Source organism: Piliocolobus tephrosceles, chromosome 9 (assembly GCF_002776525.5).
Source record: "Piliocolobus tephrosceles isolate RC106 chromosome 9, ASM277652v3, whole genome shotgun sequence".
Lineage (NCBI taxonomy): Eukaryota > Metazoa > Chordata > Mammalia > Primates > Cercopithecidae > Piliocolobus > Piliocolobus tephrosceles.
Genome location: NC_045442.1, coordinates 86190808 through 86215639, shown reverse-complemented (window position 1 = coordinate 86215639; position 24832 = coordinate 86190808). Strand labels below are relative to the sequence as shown.

The following is a 24832-nucleotide window of genomic DNA, read 5'->3' as shown; positions in this document are numbered from 1 at the left end:
AAAAGATTTGAAGGAAAAGTGTCTTACTCTTCTTTGACTTGGAATGTTTGATTATGTAAGAAATGTCTATCTTTTTACAACTTATACATGTTCGTATGGTGGTTTTTACATGTTCTGTTAATCACTTTAATGAAGTTAGATTTGATTCTTATAAAGAAATTGTCAGTATGAAGTATAATTTGGAATAAGAGGGTAAAGACTTCTTTGTTGAATTATTTTAGATCATTTTATTTAGAACTAAGAAAGATTATTCTGGCCAATTTTTTTTTTTTTTTTTTTTTGAGACAGAGTCTCGCTCTGTCGCCCAGGCTGGAGTGCAGTGGCACAATCTCAACTCACTGCAAACTCCGCCTCCCAGGGTCACGCCATTCTCCTCCCTCAACCTCCTGAGTAGCTGGGACTACAGGCGCCCACCACCACGCCTGGCTAATTTTTTGTGTTTTTAGTAGAGATGGGGTTTCACCGTGTTAGCCAGGATGGTCTCGATCTCCTGACCTCATGATCTGTCCACCTCGGCCTCCCAAAGTGCTGGGATTATGGGCGTGAGCCACCACACCTGGCCTGGGCAATAATTTTTAATATAAATAAGAACAAAATTTAGCTTAAGCAGTGTTACATATTTTTGTTTCATCTTTTGTTTTAATTTTTCATTAAATGGGCAATGTGTTTTTATTTACTTGCTGAAGCAATCTTGTTTTTCGCTAATAAGTAATGTTTTATATTTTCTTCACTACCATTATTATTGATTAGAAATCTCCAGTTTGTCAAGTAAGTACATTTTCTTAATCATCCCTAATAAACAGCCCTTGACTTTAACAATATTGCTGATTTAAGGATTCAAGAATGGCCTGAAATTATTTCTGCCTTAATTTAGCAAATGCAATTTGGTGCCTCTGCTTTCGAAATTGCTAAACTAATTATTGCTCTTCTCGTCTGTACTTTTTTCTTTCTTTTATCAGCCAATACCGCTCCTGAAACAGAAGATGAATCATTCCATCACAGTGTCACAGGAACAGATTGCCAGTCTTTTAGCTAATGCTTTCTTCTGCACATTTCCACGACGAAATGCTAAGATGAAATCGGAGTATTCTAGTTACCCAGACATTAACTTCAATCGGTATGTTTTCAGAAAACACCTCTTTAACAATGAAAAGACAAAGGTGGAAGGAACTAATAATATTTTTGAGTGAATTCCATAGGCCAAGCATTTTATATGCTGTTGTCTTATTTAATTTTTACAGTACTTAAGTGACATTTTCACCATTTTGCAGGCAAGGTGATTAAAGTTCATTGAGGTTAAAAGAACTTGATTGGGATCCAGGAGCTAGTAAGTCACAGAACTGAGATTTTATTTCAGGCCTGTCTTGCTCCAGGGCCCATGTTCTTTCTGTCCTCTCAGATGATTCCCCAGTTCTCTGGACTCCACATGCCTCTTCAGTTTGATTATTCATGAGAACTTTTGTTGTGCTTATATTCCTTAATGCTAAAATACTGTGAAAGGTAGAGGAAAAATCCTCCTTTCTACAAAAGTCTTATAAAATGAGAGTATAAAGTCATGAGCTGTCTTATGAGACTTAAAAAATTCGATTGTTTTGATGAAAAATGAAAGGTGATTTTGACCCTTTATGGACATGGTTAATTTATCAGTGTGAAAAAGAAAAACAAAAGAATGTTCAAACTACTTGACTAAATTAATACAGTATGAAGGTATTGATAAAGTTTTAGATTCCAGCCATTTTCCCAAGTAACTACTTTCTCTATCTTCTACACAAACAAAAATATTGTAAAGAATCTTCTTGGCAAATCAGTGTTTTTTCTTCCTTCCTACTCACTGCTCCCATATCCCCACCTCTTTTTCTTTCTTCACTTGAGAATTATCTTTATGGGAACCATGAATAGAATATATGAGTTTTCTTCCCTGATTTCAGTGTGAGACTTGAGAAAATTGCTGTAATCTGTGCCCCTTTCCCAGCAGGCTGTGTGTAATGCCCTTCACTGCCCCTGGTCACCTAGAGCCTGCCTCTGAGGGTGGGCAGTATGCAGAGTAGGAGGATAAAGTCATAGAGTGGACACACAAACAAAACCCACTTTTGTTTGCCATACTGCTTTTGTCTCCAAAGTAGAATGATGCAGTAACACCACTTTTTTTTTTTTTTTTTTTTTTTTTTAAAAGACGGAGTCTCGCTCTGTCGTGCAGGCTGGAGTGCAGTGGCGCAGTCTTGGCCAACTGCAACCTCCACCTCCTGGGTTTAAGCGATTCTCCTTTCTCAGCCTCCCAAGTAGCTGGGATTACAGCTGCGTGCCACCACGCCCGGCTAATTTTTGTATTTTTAGTAGAGATGGGGTTTTACCTTGTTGGCCAGGCTTGTCCCGAACTCCTGACCCCAGGTGCCTTGATCTCCCAAAGTGCTGGGATTACAGACATGAACCACCTTGCTGGGTGTACCACTTATTTTAATTTTCCCTTTTAATACAGTTTCTTTAAAAACATTTTACTTTGAACTAATTTTAGACTTGCAGAAAAGTTATAAAAATAGTACGAAGGATTCTTGTATAAAACTTAGCTGGCTTCACCTTGCGTTAACATCTTATGTAACCATAGTAAAATTAAATTAACGTTGGTTTAATATTATTAACTGTAGACCTTATTTTATTTTTGAAAATTTTTTAGAGATAGTATCTCACTCTATTGCCCAGGCTGGAGTACTGTGGCCTATCATAGCTTACTGCAGCCTTGAAGTCCTGGGCTTAAGCAGTCTTTCTCAGCCTCCCACGTAGCTGGGATTACAGACGTGCAGCATCATGCCTAGCTAATCTGTAAAAATTTTTTGTAGAGATTGGGTCTGGCTGTTTTGCCCAGGCTGATCTTGAATTACTGAACTCAAAAAATCCTCCTGCCTCAGCCTCCCAAAGTGCTGGGCTATAGGTATGAGCCACCATGCCTGGCCAACTGTAAACCTTATTTTGATTCTACCAGTTTTTCTTTCTTTCTTTCTTTCTTTTTTTTTTTTTTTTTTTGTTTGTTTGAGACAGAGTCTTGCTCGGTCACCTAAGCTAGAGTGCAGTGGCGAGATCTCGGCTCACTGCAACCTCTGCCTCCCAGGCTCAAGCGATTCTCACACCTCAGCCTCCCTAGTAGCTGGGATTACAGGCTCATGCCACCATGCCTGGCTAATTTTTTGTAATTTTAGTAGACATGGGGTTTCACCATGTTGGCCAGGCTGGTCTCGAACTCCTGACCTCTGGTGATCCGCCCACCTCGGGCTCACATTACAGGTGTAAGCCACTGCACCGAGTCTGATTCTACCAGTTTTTCTAGTATCCTTTTTCTGTTCCAGGATCCTACCCAGAATCCCAGTTACATTTAATTACCTTGTCTCCTCCAACGTGTTCCTTGTTTTTTCTCTTCTTTCATGATCTTGACAGTTTTGAAGAGTACTCATCGCAGTTATTTTGGAGAATATTCTCATTCTGGGTTTGGCTGATGTTTTTTCAGGATTGGAATGAGGTCATGCATTTTTGGCAGAATACCACAGAAATGATCCTGTGTCCTCAGTGCACCGTATCAGTGGGATCATACTTCTTATTACTGGTGATCAGTTGGCTAAGGTAGTGTCTGCTGGCTTTTTCCACTGTAAAGTTACCATATATTTCCTTTTGTGATTAATAAATATTTTCCAAGAGATAAAACACTATGCAAATGTTGTTTCGCCTCACATTTATCCCTACTAATTTTAGCATCCATTGGTGCATCTTGTCTGCAATGATTATTACTGTAGTGTTTGCCCATTGTGAATTTTCTGCTTTCTTCTTCTACATTTGCTAATTGAAATTCCATTGTAAGGAAGAGCTATCTCTTTTCCCCTGTTTTTAAAATATCAGAATGGACTCATGGATATTTATTTCGTTGTGTGAGTTTAAATTAAATAGTATTATTTATTTTACTGCTTTAATTATTCTAGCTTTGGCCATTATGGCTCCTTCAGGTTGACTCTTATGTTCTTTTGATAAGCCCCATCCTTTTTTTGAGCATTAACTTTCTCTCTGGAATCATACATTGTTCCAGGTTCATCTTATATTTTCCATGCCTCAGTCCTGGAATCAACCATTTTCTCAAGGATTCCTGGATTCTTTTATTGTACAGTGGTATTTAGAGACCAGCATCTGGGTGATAGGTGTGCTCATTGCTGCTAGAGTGTCATTGTTTGTAATGCAACTTACTTCATATGGGCAGCATTTCTTATAACTCCACATGGCAGCAGAGAAATGAATTCACAATTCTCTCCAATATCAGAGTGTCAGCCCCAAAGGCCATATTTTTAGCCTTTTAAAATTGGAGAATGTTGTTACTCTCTTAAGATGAATTCTAGAATTCAGCTGATTAGTTCCTAATATAAATTTTTAATTTAAAAATTTAACAACTAGACATTTCAGTGCATTTATTGTGTGTTTGGCAGATGAAAGTATAGCAGAGGACTTGAATATAAGCTGCTCTTAGACTGTCGTAATTCTTGGGTTATATTTTTATGACCTTCAAACATTAAAATATTGATGATAATTTGTTATTATATACGATTATTCTTCACTATCAACACTAAGGAAGGGTCAGCAAAGAATGAAAAATAATGTTATCTAAGAAAATTTCTTCAAAATCCTAGTGTTAGCAAACAGGATAGTATTTTTTTTAATATATATAATATGCCCCCTTGGTTACATGAATATTAGTTGCAAGGGGCATGTTTTTAATCTATTTTTCAAGTTTGTACAGTAGCTAAGTTTGTTTTTAGATACTGGTATTTAGTCAGTGTTTAGTTCAAATATACATGAGCAACTGCAATATTCCCCACAGTATAATGAGTGCCTTGAGGTTACAGAGAAAGGAGAAGCCAGTTTCTGAGTTCTTACTGTTACGTAGTATTATCTCATTTTCAAACCTCACGTCACAGATGCCCTTCTCTTTTCCACATGGCTTTTATTTCTCCTTCAATACTCAGTTCACGTATCAGTTTTTCTGGTGTCTCAGATTCTGCTAGGATAGGTTTGCTACTCTAGGTTCCTATGCTAGCCTCTGTGTACCTCTGGAGAGGTGCACAGCACCATGACATTTTATTAAAGAAAGATATAATTTAATAAAGGAAACTTTCCTTAAGGAAGTAACTTTTCTTGCTATTGTTGTTTTGAGACTGGATCTCATTATGTTGCCCAGGCTGATCTCAAATTCCTGGGCTTAGGAGATCCTCCCACCTCAGTCTTCAAAGTAACTAGAACTACAGGTGCATGTCACCATGCCCAGCGCAACTTTTGAATTAAGTACAAAAGGGTGAGTAAGAGTTTTGCCAAGGAGAAGGAGAGATGGTTGCATTCTAGGCAGGGGGAAGAGTATGTGCAAAGGCACTGTCGCAAGAAGGACCTGACATGCCCAGAGACTGAGAGAAGACAGTGTGGTTGCAGCACAGAGAGTGAGAAGGAGCATGGAGATGGGAGAGGCTGCAGAAGTAGGTGGAGGCTAGAGCATGCTGTGCCTCACTAGGCCATCTGAAAACAATTGGAAGTCATTGGAGGATTAGATATGGGGGTAGAGGGAGACTAGCACACGTGTTCAAATTTATATTTTCAAAAGTTTATTTTGGCTGTAATGTGGGAATCAAGCAGAGCGGGGCAGAGTAACTGAGTTTACCCAATTGGAGAGGCTATTGCAATGTACCAGGATAGAGGGTGGTAACTGGGATAATGTAGGGGAGGGGACAGAGGTGTGGAGACATTTGAAGGGGTAGCCAGAGTGATGGTGATGGACAGAGTTGGTTTATGGGTGGAGAGAGGCATCCAGGGTACTTCTTAGGTTTGTACAACCAGATGTGTGCCTTTACTGTCCCCTACTTTTCCTACTGTACCACCTGGACTACTTCATAATTGCTTATTTAATCATTTCAGTGGGGCAGAGATCTTAACTGTCCTCTTCTTTGTTATTTTCACAAAATCTCATGCATTGTAGGCCTTCAATAAATGCTTGTTGAATGAATGAAAATAAATTTTACAGGTGAAATATTTGAGAATTAAGTGACTTGTTTTGAGTGATGGAGCTGGTTAGTGGCAGAGTACTAAGACTATAATTTAGACGCTTTGTTCTCAGTCTGTTGTCTTTTACTTTTCATATTATATCTTAGTCTTAGGAATTACGAGATGTTTCATTTTTAAGCCACATGTAATCAAACATAGCTTCTACCTCTGATTTTGTTAGTAATGGAGGTAGAATTGAGAGAAAACACAGAGCATTGAAATCTGCAATTGCAGGTATATAAAGAACCTGTTTCAGAAGCGTGAGCCACCATGCCCAGCCCAGGTATTACTTTTATGTGCAGAAGAATAAAGAGTTAGGGGAAGAACAAGTCAGTTGTCAGAAATCAAGCTGAACACAAAGTTAAAAAGAGTGGACAATCTTTGTAATGTGATTTTGAGGGTGGGATTTCATGGATTTTTTGAGGCTTTTCCAAAAAAGCTAGTGTGGATAGCTTCTTTCCAATTACACCTCCATAGACACATTGTCATTGTGTCTACTTCACCCTATTTTACTTTACTCAGCATATAGCATTTTATTTCTTTTTTTTTTTTTTTTGAGACGGAGTCTCACTCTGCCGCCCAGGCTGGAGTGCAGTGGCGTGATCTCGGCTCACTGCAAGCTCCGCCTCCCGAGTTTACACCATTCTCCTGCCTTAGCCCCCTGAGTAGCTGGGACTACAGGTGCCTGCCACCATACCCGGCTAATTTTTTGTATTTTTAGTAGAGATGGGATTTCACCGTGTTAGCCAGAATGGCCTCAATCTCCTGACCTTGTGATCAGCCCGCCTTGGCCTCCCAAAGTGCTGGGATTACAGGCATGAACCACTGCACTGGGCCAATTAAAAGACCTTTGTTTTTCAGCCAAACTTCTGAGTGGGGACGTCTGGGGCTTCTTGGTGATGGCAGATTTATCTTTTTCATTGTACATGGTCATTTATCCTGAAGACTGAGCTAGTTAGCACTGAAAGCATGTTGGGATGGATGGGAATCAAGGTTGGGCCATTTTTTTAAATGAAGGGACTATTAATTAGAACAATACAACTACTTTATGTAAATGAATGTTGATTTTTTTTTTTTTTTTTTTTTTGCCTGGGCCTTATTTTAGCTCAAGTACCTTAGCTTACTCAGCATTATCTGAAATTCATTTACTTGCCACATTAACCATATGAATTAGATATTGATTAGGAATTGTTGTTACTCTCTTTTTTAAAATGAGATGGAAGTTTAGAGAGGGAAATCACTTCACCAGGTTAACACAGTAACTGGTAGACTTGGGATTCAAACGCAGGATATAGTCTCCTTTGAGAATCTGTGTCCTTAACCATTCTGCTACACAGTCTCCCTTTGAATGAACTGAATTAATAATTCTTACCTCATGGCTAGTCAAAAATTAGAACTATTTTTAGAAATAATTATTGATCTATTAAATGAATTAAAGCCATTTGTAAGTCCAGAGTGACCGTGACGAATTTAAGCTTGCAGCAGATAGCATTCTCACCAAATAAGAGTTTAAGTAGTTCCATTGAAGATTTGAAATCAGGCATATTCTTGTCTTCCTAGGTGATGGATGTTCTTTTGGATACCAGAACACAGAAAATGAATTAAGGCAGGTAACCCAGTGTTAGTCTCCACAATGTTATAGAGAATCCTAAGCAGCCAGAATGTCTGCACTTGCCTTTCACTGTGAGATGGTGTGTGTTTTAATGAGCCTAAGCTAGCAAATAATAGGAACAACGATTGTACATCACCATTGATTCTGTCTTTTGATGACTTGCTTTGATTCTGTCTATGGAATTTTCTAGGTAGGGAAACCTATCTACGATAAGGTTCAGGGAGAGTAAATGAATTGTTTAGCATAACTGGAACTTGATCACTGTCTTCTACTCAAACTCAGTGTTCTTTTATTATATCTCAATGCTTGTCATGAGCAAAATGCTCTGAGTGCTCCAGAAATGCCAAACAACCGAAAGTCCCCCCACTTTCATGTAGCTTCTGAAAGATCCAGTACTTAATCTGATGAGCCATTTGTTAGGCTGATTATGTAGCATTTTATTGTGTTATTTCCTTTTATGCATAGTTTCTATTTACGATTATAGTTTCTAACAGTGGGGAGTTGTGTGTGTGAGAGTATATTTAATCTCAAAAGAGGTATGGCTAGCTAGTTGAATAAGAAAAATGGTAAAAGTATGTGTTGGGAGGCTGACATCAATAAATTGAATAAGTCTTCCCTTTTTTATTTATTGCTGTGTTCTTTCAGCCTTCTTAGTTATATTAAATACCCCTGACCTTTTTCCCTGCTTGCCTTTCAGGTCCTAAACATTCATATAAAGGCTTCCAATGTGATTAGCATTGATGCTTCTGAGTTTGCATGGAAACTAGATGGTCAGAGATAAATTGTGGGTCTCAGCAGTGGTCAACCCAGGAGGTTTTTACATCTGTCTCTTCCCTGGATTGAAAATGCTGCTGGGGCCATATGGCAGAATGCCTCACAGAAGAGCCAGGAATGACTTTCTGGCTGGGTTCCGGATTATCACTTGCTCGTATTTTAAAATGGAGGTTGTAGTGCTTTGGGCTTGATTTACTGTATACTAATGGGATTATTACTTAACTTGAAATGGCATAGTGGGTTGTGGCAGGGGTGGGGATGGATATACCTAGAATAAAATTCCAGTAATGTTATCAGTATTCCATTCAGGGAAAGATTTTATTCAGCTGTGTTTCTCCTTAATAAGTATGCAAAGAAAAACACCAGCTAATAAGTATCTGACCTTTGACTGACTTCTGTCTTTGAAAATACAAACAGTTTTGTTTAGAACAAAGTAAGATTTCCTGACTGACTTTTTCTGTTTGATTTCTTTAATAATCTATCATTATCTTTCAATTAAATGCCCAAATGTCTTCCCTACATGCGGAGGAGTTATTGTGGCCTGGTTTGTATGCACACTGCTGACCTAAAATGTGCCTTCAAATATACATACCCAGGACTTGAAAAATCTAAACTAAAAAAGAAAGGTGTTGGGAAGTTTAAATTAAAAAGGGGGAGTGGGGGCGGGGAATGATGCTTTATGATTATGAGAAGGTCTCACTTTCTCTGAGCCTGTTTGTGTGTGTCTTTCTCTGTGTGTGTGTCTCTCGTGCCCTCTGTCTCTAACCCCATTTCTATCAGCCTTTCTCTTCTCTCTGTCTTCCCTGTCCCATCTTTCTTCTCCCCCTTCACCCCTTTCTTGGGCTCCAGCCTCAGTCCTTTTGTTTTCCTCCTCACCCCCAAAAGCTGTCTCTCAGATTATATATCACTCCTGGGATGACTTTCATTCATGCTGTTTGCCTGTCTATTTATGTTATTTTTACTTGCTTCCCTATCAGGATAATTCATTTTATTTGAGTGGCGGTGCATACAACTTTAAGATTTCACAACAGCCAAGTCTGAGAATTGTCACAAGAATTTTAAACCTATTTCATCTCCTCTGACTTTATCTCCACTTCTTACCCCCCGCAGCCATCACCACACTTCCCGCACTTCCCCCTGCTCTATCAGGAAGATGGGAAAGCATATTTGGTTACACAGTGATTTGAAGTTAGGACTGGAGCAATGAATAAACAGAGTACATTGAGATTCTGCTTGATTTGTACCTTTAAGATTTGGACCTGCAAAATAAACCATGGTGTTCATTTGTAGTGGTTGATAATAACAGCCATAAAATCTTCCAGGAAAGTCTGTCTTGCCAGGATAATAAATCTGCAGTCTCACGAGGCTCCTAAAGTTAATAATTTGTCATCATGGTTGTGAAGTATGTGACCTTTTATGTGATTTTATACACAGATGACCACATATGGAAGCTAAGGACACTTTTTCTATGTTTTGGAGAATTATTTCTTAAGAGCAACAGCCATTTTCTCCTCACTATGCAATAGTTCTATTGAAGTACTTTTATCCTTTAATTGAATTGTATAGTACATCAGTCCATCTCTAGGAAAAGGTGGTGGCTACTTTTATATTCATACTGCTTTCCTCTACTACATAGTGAGCCTAGAAAGAGATTTTGCAATGGAGCCTAAGGTATTCATTTAGTAAATCGTATTTATTGATATAGGATGTTTAATTAAACTGCCATGTGGCTTCTTCATTTTGACTTAAATAAACTCTATTCTAGAAGAAGCCACTGAAACCTGCACCGTCAAAGAGCCTTTCTTTCAGCTGGCAACTGGATTATGAGAGTATGTGTATTAAATATTTTAGAAAGATATGTTTTTTTAAATAAGTAAAAATTATCACACAGGCTGTCTTAAACTATTTTTAAAAAGAGATCTGATTTTAGATTTGGTTAAAATACTAGCCTACATTAGTATTCTTTTTAGGAAATAAATATTCATATAAATTATTTTTCCAGAAATTGGCCCTGGATACAGATTTCAGATCATTGAAAACGGAACCATTTGAAATCTGCATTTCCTTTCCTTTTCCTAATTTATTTCAGTTGCTCAATAGGATTTTCTCATGGAATTAACTTTTCCCTCTCAGCGTAGTTACGTAAGCTTGCTCTTGTAATCATGAAAAACAATTACCCGTTTCAGCACTTATTAACATGGACTTTACTTGAAGGGTTTCTGGTTTTAAAGTCAGAGCACATGACTAGAGGCAGATGAAGAGTACCTCATCATTTATAGCCACTGAATCTCTATAATTTGTAAATGCCTTGGGAAAGCTAGAGCTGATGCTCAAAAGCATGCTTTTGTGTTAGAAATCTTTTAGTGAATACTTACTCAGGTCATAATGCTTTTAAAGCCCTGCTTTTCTTTCCTCAGAATAAATTGAATTATATGTTACCAATAACAATGCCATGTCATTTCAAAGAAAACTGCATTAAGTAATCCAAGTCTGGGTTGCTGAAAACTAGATGACACAGGGTAGGCACTGTTTTAGTTATCATGCAAAGGATCTCTATTAGTCAGCTTGGGCTGCCATAATAAAATACCATAGAACTGAGTGGCTTAAACAACAGAAATTTATTTTCTCATGGTTCTGGAGGCTAGAAGCTGCAGATCAAGGTGCTGCTGCTTCAGTTCCTGATGAGGGCTTTCTTCCTGGCTTATAGATTGGCTGGCATCTTGTCCTCACATGGCAGAGGGAGAGTACTCTCCTTCTCTTCTTAAAATGGCACCAGTTCTATCAGATTAGAGTCCTACCCCTATGACCTCATTTAACCATTACTACCCCCTCACAGGCCCTATCTCCAAATTTAGCTACATTAGGGATTAAGGATTCGACATATAAATTTTGAGAGGGCACAGACATTCAGTGCAAAAAAGAATCTAGTTGTTCAATTAACAAGGATTGTTGAGCCCTGATATCTTGTTATACCTGCCTGTGTCCCTTCCCCCATTTCCCTCCACTCTCCTTTCCTCACAAACACTCAGATAAGGATTTTTTTCAGCTACTGTTTTTGTTACTTATCAAACTACCTAGTAACATTATGAATTGTAAATGTTATTAGCCATTGAGAAAGTAGCTGTGCACTGACTGACTGACCCTAATTGACTGGGATGGCTAGATGGTGCCTTCTCCATGGTGGAAGATAGGTTGGAGAAATGTGGTTGGTAGCAAATGCTGTCTGATTTGAACAGCTTTGAGGAAGCCTGGTTCTAGTTGGTTTCAGTTCTCTCCAGATGCTATTTGAATCTAAACCAGTTTTCCAGTTCTTATCATTACAGAATTGTCTTCTGGAAGAATTATTTCTTTTTATTACTTGGTAGCAATATGGATGTAGTTCTGTGAATCATTAAGGCATTTTAACTCATCTTCCACTCTCTTTTGTTTTTTATCTCTTTTAGGTTGTTTGAGGGACGTTCATCAAGGAAACCAGAGAAACTTAAAACGCTCTTCTGCTACTTTAGAAGAGTCACAGAGAAAAGTAAATTCCTTTCATTCTTACTGTAATTTTTCTTGCTGATGGGAACAGTTCAAGTCAAGTGACATGTGAGGAACATTTTGTGTTTAACATAAACCTTCCTGTCCCCACCACATTGAAACAGTAGTAATGATTCAACATTATAACCTAGATTTTATGCTTATGTTGTGTATGAGCATAAATGTGTGCTGTAAATGTAGGGGGGCGGGGTTTACATACTCTGAAATCAGACCCATATTCTCTGAAATCTGTAATATATGTCAAAAGATTTTCATGAATAAAAACCAGAGAAAGTATATTGACCAGGAAATAAATTTTGGATGCTCTTTATTTAAAGAAGTATTCACTAGTTTATTTGCATAAGTCAACTAACGCATTGCTTTTCTAACCATTCCTCTTTTGTGCCCCCCTAAGCCTTTTGTGGAGTTCTTATAAAACTGTTTTGTACTGAGTTTTGTATCTCCATCTTCCTCTATTGAACCTTAACATTCTTGCTTCCCCAGAACCTGATAGCAGCTGAGACAGTATTAGTAAATGTCCAACAAATGCTAGTAATGACCAGTGATAATAGATTGGTATTGCCACTCTTATCTCAGAAGCTGAATGACCATAGTCAAGTTTCTTGACACCTCTAAGCTTCAGTTTTATCATCTATGAAATAATATAATAATGGCCAATACCTTATAGGGTACTTATAGATATTAAACAAGAAGATACATGCTTAATAAATGTAAGCTATTATCAATGGGTAGCCTTTCCTACAAGTGGATGTAAACCAGAACACCTCAAAAGTTTCTTTGTGCTAAGTAGGTGAGGTCAACCTGGTCAAGTGAAATGACTTTTTTTCAGTTCTGGGTTGTAGGATTGTCTTAAAACATGTCTTTGAATCATTTTAAGGTCATTTTTCTCATATCCTTCTTTTACTCTTGTATTCAGTGTACTTGGCATTTTCGCCCTTGAATGTGTTGCTATTGGACATTGTTAAATTTTTAGAATGAAATCAATTATCAGGATTTTGATATTTAAGCGAAAATTATATGCTTCTTTGATAATGGGATTATTTATCTCATAGCTTATTGAATTTCAGATTTGTGCCCTGTACTGAATGAAATATTAAAATGCAGAGTTATTTGGACCTATGAGACACAAAATCAAATTAGAATTTGTAATGATTTGTTAAAAAGATGACTATTTAAGGCCACGCGTGATGGCTCATGCCTGTAATCCCAGCACTTTGGGAGGCTGAGGTGGGTGGATCATGAGGTCAGGAGTTCCAGACCAGCCTGGCTAACATGGTGAAACCCCGTCTCTACTAAAAATACAAAAAATCAGCCAGGCGTGGTGGCCAGCGCCTGTAGTCCCAGCTACTCGGGAGGCTGAGGCAGGAGAATGGCGTGAACCCGGGAGGCGGAGCTTGCAGTGAGCCAAGATTGCGCCACTGCACTCCAGCCTGGGCTACAGAGCAAGACTCCGTCTCAAAAAGAAAAAAAAAATACAAAAATTAGCTGGGCACGGTGGTGGGAGCCTGTAATCCCAGCTACTCGGGAGGTTGAGGCACAAGAATCACTTGAACCCTGGAGTTGGAGGTTGCAGTGAGCTGAGATTGTGCCACTGCACTTTAGCCTGGGTGACAGAGCAAGGCTCTGTCTCAAAAAAAAAAAAAGATGACTACTTTTTTTTGGCTATTCTAGGCCTAATTCGAATTATTACTATTGGTTTTGTTTTGTTTTGTTTTCACAGTACTTTGAGTTGCTGTTTTAAGTAGAATTATTATAACTAAGTAGTACAGAGTTTACTTTTTTGTCCTAGGAGTCAAATCATATATGTCTTCTCTAAAAACCAACTTGGCTTTCTAAATTTCAGGATTTCAGATACTTTGAGGAAAAAGCTAAAAGATTGTTTTTTCAACTAGAAATGTATATGCCATTTTAAGTATTGGGAATTTGAAGAAATAAATTATAACTAGACATTTTATTTCCTGACTTTTTCACTACACATGGTAATTAAGTTCTTTGTAGAAATGCAGTACAACATTGCTCTTGGTCTTCAGTATGTAAAGTTAATGGTTTAAGGAGGAAATACTAAAGAGAATAAAAGAGGTTGCAGTATAATGAGTCGTGTAGAAGTTCTGGAGCCTACTCAATAGACTTCAGAAACTTATTTAAGATACCATATTTCATCGAATCTAAGATGTCATAGATTATTTTTAAAAAGTGCTATTACGTTATATTACCTCTAAGAAGGAAAAAACCACTCCGGACAGGGAGTTTAGTAGGAGACCTGATCCACGAGGCTGGTACACCTAAGAATAAATGAGAAATTAATTTATCATCCAGAAAAGGGACCATAAAGAAACATGCAAGTCTCAACCTTGACTCTAAATAGAGAAAGTAAAAAAAAAAACATTTCTCTGAGAATTTGAACCACAAGCCCTAAGCTTTGGGTGTGCAGCCTCACCACCAGTGTGGTCCACAAAGGCCTGCCACAAAGTATTAATTCAGATGATATCAGGCTGATAGTGCTCCCAGATGACAGCAGAAGCAGATGCACATCTTTTCTGGGAAAATTCACCTCTAGACCTATGGTAAGATACCTCCTAAAAGATGATTCCAGTTTCGGAAACGTAATATGTGAAAAAACATGCCTTTTAGAGTTGATAAAAATAGAATTCCATCAGGACTAACTTTTCAGTGTTGTTAAACATGTATATTTTATATTTGATGAAGATCTTGAGACTGAAATATTTTAAAGAGCATTCCAATTTAAATTATTTTCTATATAGTTTTAGATAAAGTATCTTATAGATCAGGTTTTTGAAAATTTATGACCTGTAGGTAGTATATATTGTGACTTTATTATGGGAAGTATTTGATTAACCAACGTATCCTATTCCGAGATGAAAGTTGCCTTGTTATGAAAGAAAGCTCACAGGGCATTTTTGTTAATCTAAGAAACCATGTTCTTCTGCCTTTTCTTGCTTTGCCAGCAGTGTTTATGAATTTCTCTTAGCATCTCCTAGTATATATGAAGAACATTTGATGTTCTTACTTCTCTGCTAAGTTACCGAATGACAAGAGAGATGTTTTCTATCATATTCATGGAATTGCTTCTCTAGTGTTTGAGTTGTTTGACCACTTACTTGTGAGTTTTAAATATGTTACCCATTTATCTTAAGATTAGATATCTAAAGAATGTAAGACCCATGTTAAGAAAAAATTTTGTTTTCTACTGCAACTGCTCCATATGGTTTTTGAGCGGTTCGTGCTTTTGACTGAGAACAAGGAAATGTGGAATTGTGCGTAGGAATGGAATGATGGCCAGACTTTCACTGGGCTAGACACCGGCATCACTAATAGTTCCTGACATCTCTCTCTTTCCTTAAGAGCTTTTTTTCTATTCAAGAAAACAGAAATGGCATGGCCTTTTTAGTTTGTTCTTTGATTTGAATCAGACAAATTACTTCTGACCAGCTGATTTATTTGTTTCTTTTTGCTACTAGCTTTTTTTAAAAAAAGTAAATCTGACTAGAAAAGGATCTCATCCTCTAAAATTATTGACTGCATTAATAGTACTTCATCTTAATCCTCCCAAATTTACTGCTTCTTGAAAAATATGTCATTTTTGTTCTGTAAACTCTTAGAACCAGTAATTTCTCCTCTGGCTAAGACTGCGACTGACAAGTAGAATGATTGCCCACTATCTAAGCCCGGGACTTAGCTGTACTAACTCCAGAGGATGTGCAAATGATTTCGTTTTTAAATCTGTGGCATTTCACTTTACCATAAAGTATATAAATGTGTATTTATTCACCAGTCTTTGAATGTAGGGTTAAGTCCTTTCTTTTTAAAGGAGTCTACAAATTTGAATTCTATTTTGTCTTTATTGCGTAAGCTGTACCAGTTATACATCCTTTTTTCAGTGCTTTTAAAAAAAAAAAAGTGTATTCAGCTTCAAACACTTTACCAGAAAGTACCAGCACTCAAATCCTACTGTTGTGCTGTTGTTTGTATAGTTTTGTTTAGTGAAGTCTTATTATTTTATAGGAGTTTCTACTGTAAAGTTAATATTATTTTCAGTCAATATTCTGTTATTTTCCAGTACTAGACTTTCTATTTCCTGATTGGTTTTATAGCCAATGTTAGACCTGTTCTTTTACTGAGAGAGTGTGTGTGTGTGTGTATAATCTTTTCAAAATTGAAACTTATTTTGGGTATGTTTTTCTTTTATTGCTTCTGTAGAACCTACTGGGTTGGTGACATTTACAAGACAGAGTCTTGAAGATTTTCCAGAATGGGAAAGGTAACAATAATAAAAATAATCCTAGCCCTAGAATTAGAAGGACTCTTTCACCATGAGAGGATTCTATTTTATAGCACCTGGAAAGATGGTTTTCCAACCTCTAATTATCCTAGTGCCAGGGAATTTCTTCTCATAAATGATCCATTAATAGCTCTCATTTTTGAAAAGGTCATGCCTTTTAAATCAAAGTCTATAACCCTTTGATTTCAACCGTTTTGTCTTGGTTTTGTTTTCTGAAAGAAAGTCCTGTTTAGAATTGAGGAGTGTTGTATTTGAAGACACTAATAAAAGGAACACCAGTATTTAAATGTTTCTCCTTACCCTCTTTTTTGGTTAGTGTTTGAACTTTATGGCTTTTCTTTCTAGAGGACAAGATTGAGAAAAGTCTTTATTATTTACATTTTAGTAAACAGTAACTGTTTAGAGTTTGTCTGAGTGGCAAGAATTTTGAAGTTTGGCTGCCCTTGTGTACTACTGGTAGATTTTGTGGAAGTTGGTATTTTCTGTTTTGTTTCTTATTTATCAGAAAATATTGAGGAAATAGCAGCCAATCTGAGCTAATTCAGATTTGTAGGGTCCTTAGTGTCCTGAAATAGTTACAATACACTTAAAGAAGGGTCCTGAAATAGTTAACTATTTCTTAATCTAAAGCAAGTCCCCCAATACACTTAAAGAAGTGTGGATTAACTTTTTAAATATGTTTGAGGACATGATGAAGCATATTAAACATATTTAACCAATGCCTCTCGTTTTCACTTTCTAATAATTTTCTAATAATTTTATGATAGTGTGTAATTGTTTTGTTTGGGATTAGTGATGAATGGAAATCACTTTTAAAAAGTTAACTTGAGAAGTCATATCTGCTTAGGTGGCTTTCCTGCATTGTTTTCATCCACCAAGTGAAAGTGAAGATAAAGATAAAGTGAAGTGAAAGATAAAGAAATTGACTTCAGAAGACTTGAGTACATGGTTTAGATGATTATTAATAGAGGGAAGTAGATAAAAGGTTAAGCAACCTGAAGAGAGAAAAAAAAATAAGCCTGAAAAAGATGAGAACATGTACAGCATTTTGGCATCATGGCATGTTAGATCTGAAAGAAACCCCAGCCGCCTACTAAACTCTTGGATCAGCTCTGTAATACCTGCGATGGATGGAGACTGGATAGCTTCAGTGATGGGAAATATGCTGTTTCACATCAGTTTGTTCCAATGGTGGCTGCTTGTGTTACCATCTCATGCTTTCATTCACTAAAAATGTTTTCTGCATTCATTCTCCACCATTCCTGGTTCTTCCTTCTGGAGCTACATAAATACATCTGAATTTGTAGTTTTAGCATCTGACCCTTCTTCATGTATCTTAATGGCTTCTTGACCTACTTCCCTTTCTAACAGTGCACACAATTTCATATTAAATTGATTCATTTCTTCTATTTCACATGTAATATGTATTCTAAACCCTTTATCTCTGCTCTTAACATACTCCCATTCATTGGGCCCTCTTAAAATATGGTGCCTGGAATTAAAAGTACCATTCTGCTGTGTCATCTCTATGGTGCAGAGGATTGTTTTTCTTCATTCTTCTATTAATCTCTAATAGGAATGCAGATGTTTTATTCCTGTTACTTTGGTGTAGATTTTACAGATCAATCTGAGGGCTTATTTTTAAGTCATCCAGGATCTCTACTTTGCATCTGATATTCATTTGACGCTAGTATGAAAGAACACCCATTTGTATACCACCATGTGGGAGAGAAGGGACAGGTCAAAATGCAGAGACTGGCAAGGCTGCTGTGTCAATGAGACACTGTAACTTTGCCTCTAAGTGAGACAGAGTTTGTCCCCTTAGTTTTGATAGGCAGAATTTAACTTATTTTTGTTTCATTGATCTCATTTTTGTTTTAGCTGCTTCATAAGTGAGTTGGAGAATGTAATTAAAATCAGTCTCCGAGACTCGACAGAACCAGAAACATGCATTCACTTAAAGAGGGAGAATGAAGAAAAGTTGAGGATTGTTGGTGTTCCCAAGAGTAAGGGGCTAAATGGGTGCCAGGAGTTGGAACTGAATTCCAAGTTTCTGGCATGTTATAGTCAACCCTGTGATTATCAGCAAATACTTTAGCCAGGCTTAATCACAGGGAGCCAGAATCATCTATGTCTTTGACTCCTGGGGCAGGAGTTTAGAGGATGACCTATTGGGAAGTTAGAAAATGCTTCCAAACAAAACCAAGGAAAAGTTTCTAGCAATTTCATAATTTTATTAAGAGCTATACTATAAAATTTCTAGTTTCAGTCATGGAGAATAGTTGACAACAGATGGAATTCCTGTTCTGAAGTCCTGACTGACAGCCCAGAGATTTTAGTAGTATGCTCACAGGGAGGGTCTTCCTCTGAATAAAATGGCTAGGAAAGTAGGACCAAAAAAAGGAAGTTAAAAAATATATATTAAACTTATGATACTGTTTTCTACAAGAGACCGGGAAAGTAATTTTTTTAAAAGTATGGCATACTGATACAGAGCCTGGACCATTGAATGAGTCTACCTAGTTTCACATCTCTGCTGCTTTATTTACTAGTCTTGGTTAGCTTACTTAGATGTTCTGTGCTTTGTTCCCCCTTCTATAAAAGGAGATAGTAATAGGGTTGTTGAGAGGATTAAATGAGTTAATACAAATAAGGCTCTTAGACAGAACCTGTGCAGAATTACCTTCTGAGTTAAAGCTATCAGCCTGTTGGTCTGGAATTTTGCCAGAAATGTATTTAAACTCATTGAGACCAGGAAGGAATCAAGCAATTCTCAGTACTTTTCCAGCTAACCTCCTAGACTATTCTCTAAAAATATAATCATCTCCTCCTTCCCAAAAAAGATTATTGGCACTCTTACGTGAGTTAGAACTTTGAATCTCCTCTATTTCATTCATAATAATTTATATTTTTTATTCAGTAAGTGATCGGGGGAAAATATTTAATAAGGAAAATAATGTTAACAAATGCCATTAATACAATGAAATTTGTTGTTAATCTAACGTTAAGTCAAGTAAATATCTCAGTGACCATGGTTGAAAGGGAAAGAAAATAATTATGCCTTCTGAATTATAGATGCTAGGTTTTTCTGTTAACCTTATTAATAGAAAAATACCATTGTTCAGAATTTCTGTGGCATGTATTTTCATCAAGACATACACACACACACACACACACACACGGTTATCAAACAGTGAAAACAGAAAGTAGAATCCATATGAGAATCATATATGATGTATTGCCAAATTTTTTCTACATTTTTTCTCAGATTGCCAACCCTAGCCATAACAAAATTTCAAAGATCTTAATTTTTTTAATATTTTGCAATGTTTTTCAACTGTTTTAAAAAATAAACACTCTCATACTATTTAGAGGAAAAGCAGGTTTCAAACAATATGTTATCTCATTTTAATTTAAATATGTATATTTACATGTTTGAATAAGGAGGATCAGTACCAAGAATGTTAACAGTAGGCATCTGTTTCTGACTTCTGAGATTTGGGGTGGTTTCAGTTTTTGAATAGTTACCTATATTTTCACATTTGTCCGCAGTGAACCACTTGTCATTAAAATAATAAGTAAAGGAATGTCTTTTTACATTGTAGATGTGAAAAACCCTTGACACGATTGCATGTCACTTACGAAGGTACCATAGAAGAAAATGGCCGAGGCATGCTACAGGTGGGTGAATCTCAGTAGTGTCTGTGTATGATTGGGACTTTTTCTTCTCAGACTTCTGACAGCAAAAGAAATTTGAAAAGCTGTTTATTTGTCTCCTAAACTGATTTAATGCAAAGAAGCATGATAGCTGAATGAAGAAAAACACCAAACAGATCACTTTGACAGGCTTGGTAATGTTATTTGCCGGTGTATATTCTCTGTTTCTTACATGTGCTTCTCTCAAAAGCCTTTGACAGAAAGTCCCAAGATCTGGGCAGCATCAGCCTCTTGGTTCAGACATTGATTGTAGGTTGACAGTGGAGGAAGTTCCCAGGGTATAGTCTTGACAGACTGTCGCCAAGCATTTTTATTCTTTTTCCTTAAAGGCTCTTCTTGCTCTGCCCTACTTGATGACCAGATTGAGATGTCTTTCAGCCACTAACAGCTTTGTTTAGGTTGAGGGGCCAGACGTCTAAAACTGATTGATAAGAAAGGCCTCTCTCTCATATGTAACAGTTTCATACACATGAGCTAGCTATGCTTGCTATGTCTTTTCCCTGTTAAAAGCAGGTAATTCTGTCCACCCCTCAATCTTTGTTAATAATCTGTTACTACTTTTACCTTTAAAAAGTATTTTTGGAGAAAGGGGTTAACAAAAACCCCATGTTTAAAATATAGTAATATCTAACCTAACCTTTTGATTTATAGTGCTGCTTTAAAATTCACTAATCAGAGACAAAATGTTAGTGTTTTGTGTTCTTATCCCATTTATAAGAGCATTGTAAACTGAGTTTTCTTTGAAAGAAGCTTGTATACCATCTCATTTATACTGATAATAGTTTATTTTTCTTCCTAGATTCTTATTTGGTGCTTATATTGGTTCAGAATCTAAAGAAAGCAGTTGCCTGAAAATGGACTGATTTGTTTGAATAACTTAATGCTTACTATAAAATTTGTGTCTAGTTATTATTTAAATGAAACAGATTCTTTTTTAAATGGCCTTTTATTTGGACATATTTGTAATTAAAATCTTCAATGAGACAAACTATACTTTATTCTAAATCACCTTCTCCCAGTGGTTATTTATAAGTGAGCTTATAAATAAAAATACTTAGGATAGCTGAATTAATATTTTTCCTGTGCTTACTTTGGAAAAACAAAACATATTTAAATTTGTATTTACTCCTATACCTTTTTTCTGTTTTAAAACTAATCTTAAAATATGCTTAAATATTGGTTCGAATTAATACCACTTTTCCCCCCACATTCCCCTCTTGATAAAGTTCTTTCCATCTTTAAAGTCTTGGATAAACTGAGAGATTCTTAATACACATGAACTAAACAAAGTTATGGCTGGTTAGGACCACAGGAATGCTGACCTTTCATTACAGTACAATTCAGCAAGGAATTATTTGACAACAGTTAAGGGTGAGATCCTCACCACTTCCTTGGAATATATTGTAGATGAAATGTGAGACCTCAGCAGATTAAAAGAATACCGTAAGGGCTTATTGCTATTAATTGTTCTCCCTACCCATGCCATGTCTCCCCAGGAGATCGGGGAATATTGTATTGCAATGCGACAGAGCTCATTGTGTAGCATATAAATTACATTATGCTGAATGGCAACAACAACCAAACCACTCTGAGGAGCGTTGTCATTCCTGTCTTTTCATCAAGTTGTAATTCAGAATCTGAGTAATCTGAACAAGTAGCTTTAAAGTGACTTGGAAAATAACTGGCTAAAAATAAAGATGCACTCACATTCTTGTTTTCATGTACTAGAACAGGTTTCTCAACTGTTCTAGAGGGTCTTTATTGTTAAGAACTTTTTTAAGTGTAAAACTTTGGTTTTCTAAAAGACTCCGGCTTTTAGAGACATACTGAGTTTAGTGTTTTTATTTCTGTGCACACCTTTCAGGTTACAAATGTTGACCTTTTATTCAAAGCATAAACAATAGCATACACACTGAATGTATTTCATGATCATTATCAAGTAGTACATAAGTTGGATAGAGCTTATCTTTTTATTTTTGTTATGTACCTTATTCCAGTAAAAATTAAGTTAGACCAATCTTAAACCTCGTCTATTTCAAATTCGTAGTCACAATATCATTATACTTCTAGGCACTCAGCCAGTCTCTTAGTTCTCAAGTATAGCCCATTTTATTTCTTTACTGAGTTTCTTCTCTTTCCTCTACCATTTTCCTGTTTGAGGCCCTAGTAGTGATTGTATAAACTATTCAGTACTCACCTAACCAGCCTTTTTACTTTTAGTTTTACACTTTTCCATTTATTCTTTAAACTCTAGCCTGAAATATCTTCCTAAAACATAGGTCCAGGTGTTTCTTGAATCTTTCCCAGAACCTTCAGAGGGAAATTGAGTAAAAATTCCCTAGACCTCAGACCACCTTATCACCAACTATAAGCCTCCACCTACTCTACAATGCAGGCAAGCATGAGGAATCTGTTTACCATTCTCCTCAGTGGTGATTTACATTTGGTTTTTTTTGCCCTGTGTCCTTGTGCAGTTATGCCCTCAGCCTGCATGTCAGCCGCCACATCCTCTTGTAAAACTTTCCTATCTTCCTCCCATGCCCCAATTTTAGTTAATTGTATTTTTAGGAAGTATCAAATACATAGTAACAAGCTCTTTAATAATCATCTTCTCATTCTGCTTATGCTTATTCTAACTGCTATCTAAATTGCAAATGCCGTGAGGCGGGGAACCATGCATATCTTATTCATCTTTGTATCCAGTGATTCCCAGCACAATACTCAGTAAATATTTATTGAATTGGACAGTTTAAACCATGAATCACCCAGTGCCCATAGACTTCATATATAGTAGGTAACTAATTCTAATCAGCAGACTGGTTTCACCAAAATTATTTTCCTATATAAGCTAAAAAGTTACTCTGGTTTTTTAGCATTGGTTTTAGTACTCCAGAATACAAATCCAAATATGCAGTTCTCTCTGGTGACTCATTTGAAGTTACTCAGTGGTATGTTTTAGTATTTTCTAAGTTATTCTATGGTAAAAGAAGACTTCTATTAATTTCTGTCTTTTCACATATATTTTTACATATCAAACAATTCATACTCTTGTTTTACTGTTTCATAAAATAGGCTTCAGAGTGTCATTTAGTATCAGTTGCTTTAAAGAACACTGAAGTTTTAAGAAATCATATATTTTAAAATAGTTTGAAAGCATATAATCCTCATGGTATTTAGTCAATTCTATTTTACTTGTGTGTATGACTGTGTATATACACAAGTTGTGTGTGTGTGTAATCTAACTCCTAAGATAGTCTCACTAAGGGAAAGATGGTTGCTATTTCTTACATATTGCCTCATGAGGCTGGCATAGTGCTGGACGCACTGGACAAATGGAAATAATGCCAGCAAGTTGAGTTCGCTTCTCTGGAGGATTGTGTATCTCTTCTTTATTAGTAGGAGTTTGAGGATCCCATCATACTACTCCACATGAAGCATAAAAGTTTCCAACCTAATTGGAAATATTAATTTAGTTGAATCTGTGTTGCTATACTGGGGTTTTTTTTTCTTCCTTTTTTCCTTAGTTATATTAAAAAAAATAATTTGTAATGTTCATGTAGTTTGGGGTTTGGGGTTGAATTTAGAAGGAAAAAAATTCGATCTCTTTATTCTTACAATAAGGTTGGAAAAGGTTACCCAAAAAGTTGATTACTAAACTTTTCAATTCTTTAGAGCAAATGTTTGGTTACCATATTACATAAGAAAAGTTTAATTACATTAAAGTCACGTGAAATACATAAAAGGAAATTCACTAGTGAATGGGGGAGAATGACTTTGAAACCTTCCCAGACAAAGACCTCCCTTGATTTGTGGCTCCTGAGACATAAATAGGTTTATAAACAAGAATCTGTATAATATGTAATGTTTTGCCTAAAGGCTCCATTTTCCAGATTCCTTCTGTGGTTCTGGGATCCAGAGAAATGTGCAGAGGTGTTAACTGCAGTGAGATGGAAAGAGTTTAAGCAACCATAATCTGCCCTTCCTGGGAAGGTTACTCATTTGGGAATTGATTTTCGTGGGAGAGTAAGAGATGAGAGCTCAGAGACTGTGTGCTTCTTGATCATAGGTATTTTTGACCACTATTTAACATGCCACATTTTCCCAACAGGTGGATTTTGCAAATCGTTTTGTTGGAGGTGGTGTAACCAGTGCAGGACTTGTGCAAGAAGAAATCCGCTTTTTAATCAATCCTGAGTTGATTGTTTCACGGCTCTTCACTGAGGTGCTGGATCACAATGAATGTCTAATTATCACAGGTTAGTTTTGGGAAGCCTGGATAATGGGGTAGTCTTCCCCATCTGTGAATATCTGTCATGAAGACTAAGCACTCATCTGGGTTGTAGAATTTAGTTTATGGTTATTTCCAAAGATTATAATAGGAGAAAAACCATCCCCATGAGTTATATAAAATGTGTACCCAACCACATGACCTTCAAAGACATACATGACAAAACTGACTCCAAAGTCTAATCTTGAAGCCACACTGCGCCTCAGATAGATTTGTAGACTCCCTTCAGAAGAGTATATTTTCTTCCTTATGTTTTGCTTTTAAGATTCTCTTTCACTTTCAACGATTTGAATATGGTGTGTCTACATGTGGATCTCTTTGACTTTAGCCTACTTGAAGTTTTTTGAACCTCTTGAATGTTTAGATTAATGTTTGTTACATTTGGTAAATGTTAGGCCATTATTTCTTCAAATATTTGTTCTTCCCCTTTCCTCATCTTCTGAAACTCCCAGATTATATGTCTGTTGATTCACTTGATGTTCCACGGGTCTTAGAAGCTCTGTTTATTTTTCTTCATTCTTTATTATTCTTGTTCCTCAGACTC

General features: G+C 36.6%; 1 protein-coding gene across 4 annotated transcripts in view; it reads left to right on the top strand.

Moving 5' to 3' along the window:
• PARG (poly(ADP-ribose) glycohydrolase) overlaps positions 1-24832 on the top strand; it is a 134024-nt gene that overhangs the window by 70653 nt on the left and 38539 nt on the right. For all 4 annotated transcript variants that reach the window (XM_023230123.1, XM_023230121.1, XM_023230122.1 and 1 more), the window contains 5 exons: positions 960-1117; positions 11887-11966; positions 16202-16262; positions 19889-19964; positions 24109-24256. In XM_023230123.1, coding sequence (XP_023085891.1) covers positions 960-1117; positions 11887-11966; positions 16202-16262; positions 19889-19964; positions 24109-24256 — 523 coding nt within the window. The remainder of the gene's footprint in view (positions 1-959; positions 1118-11886; positions 11967-16201; positions 16263-19888; positions 19965-24108; positions 24257-24832) is intronic.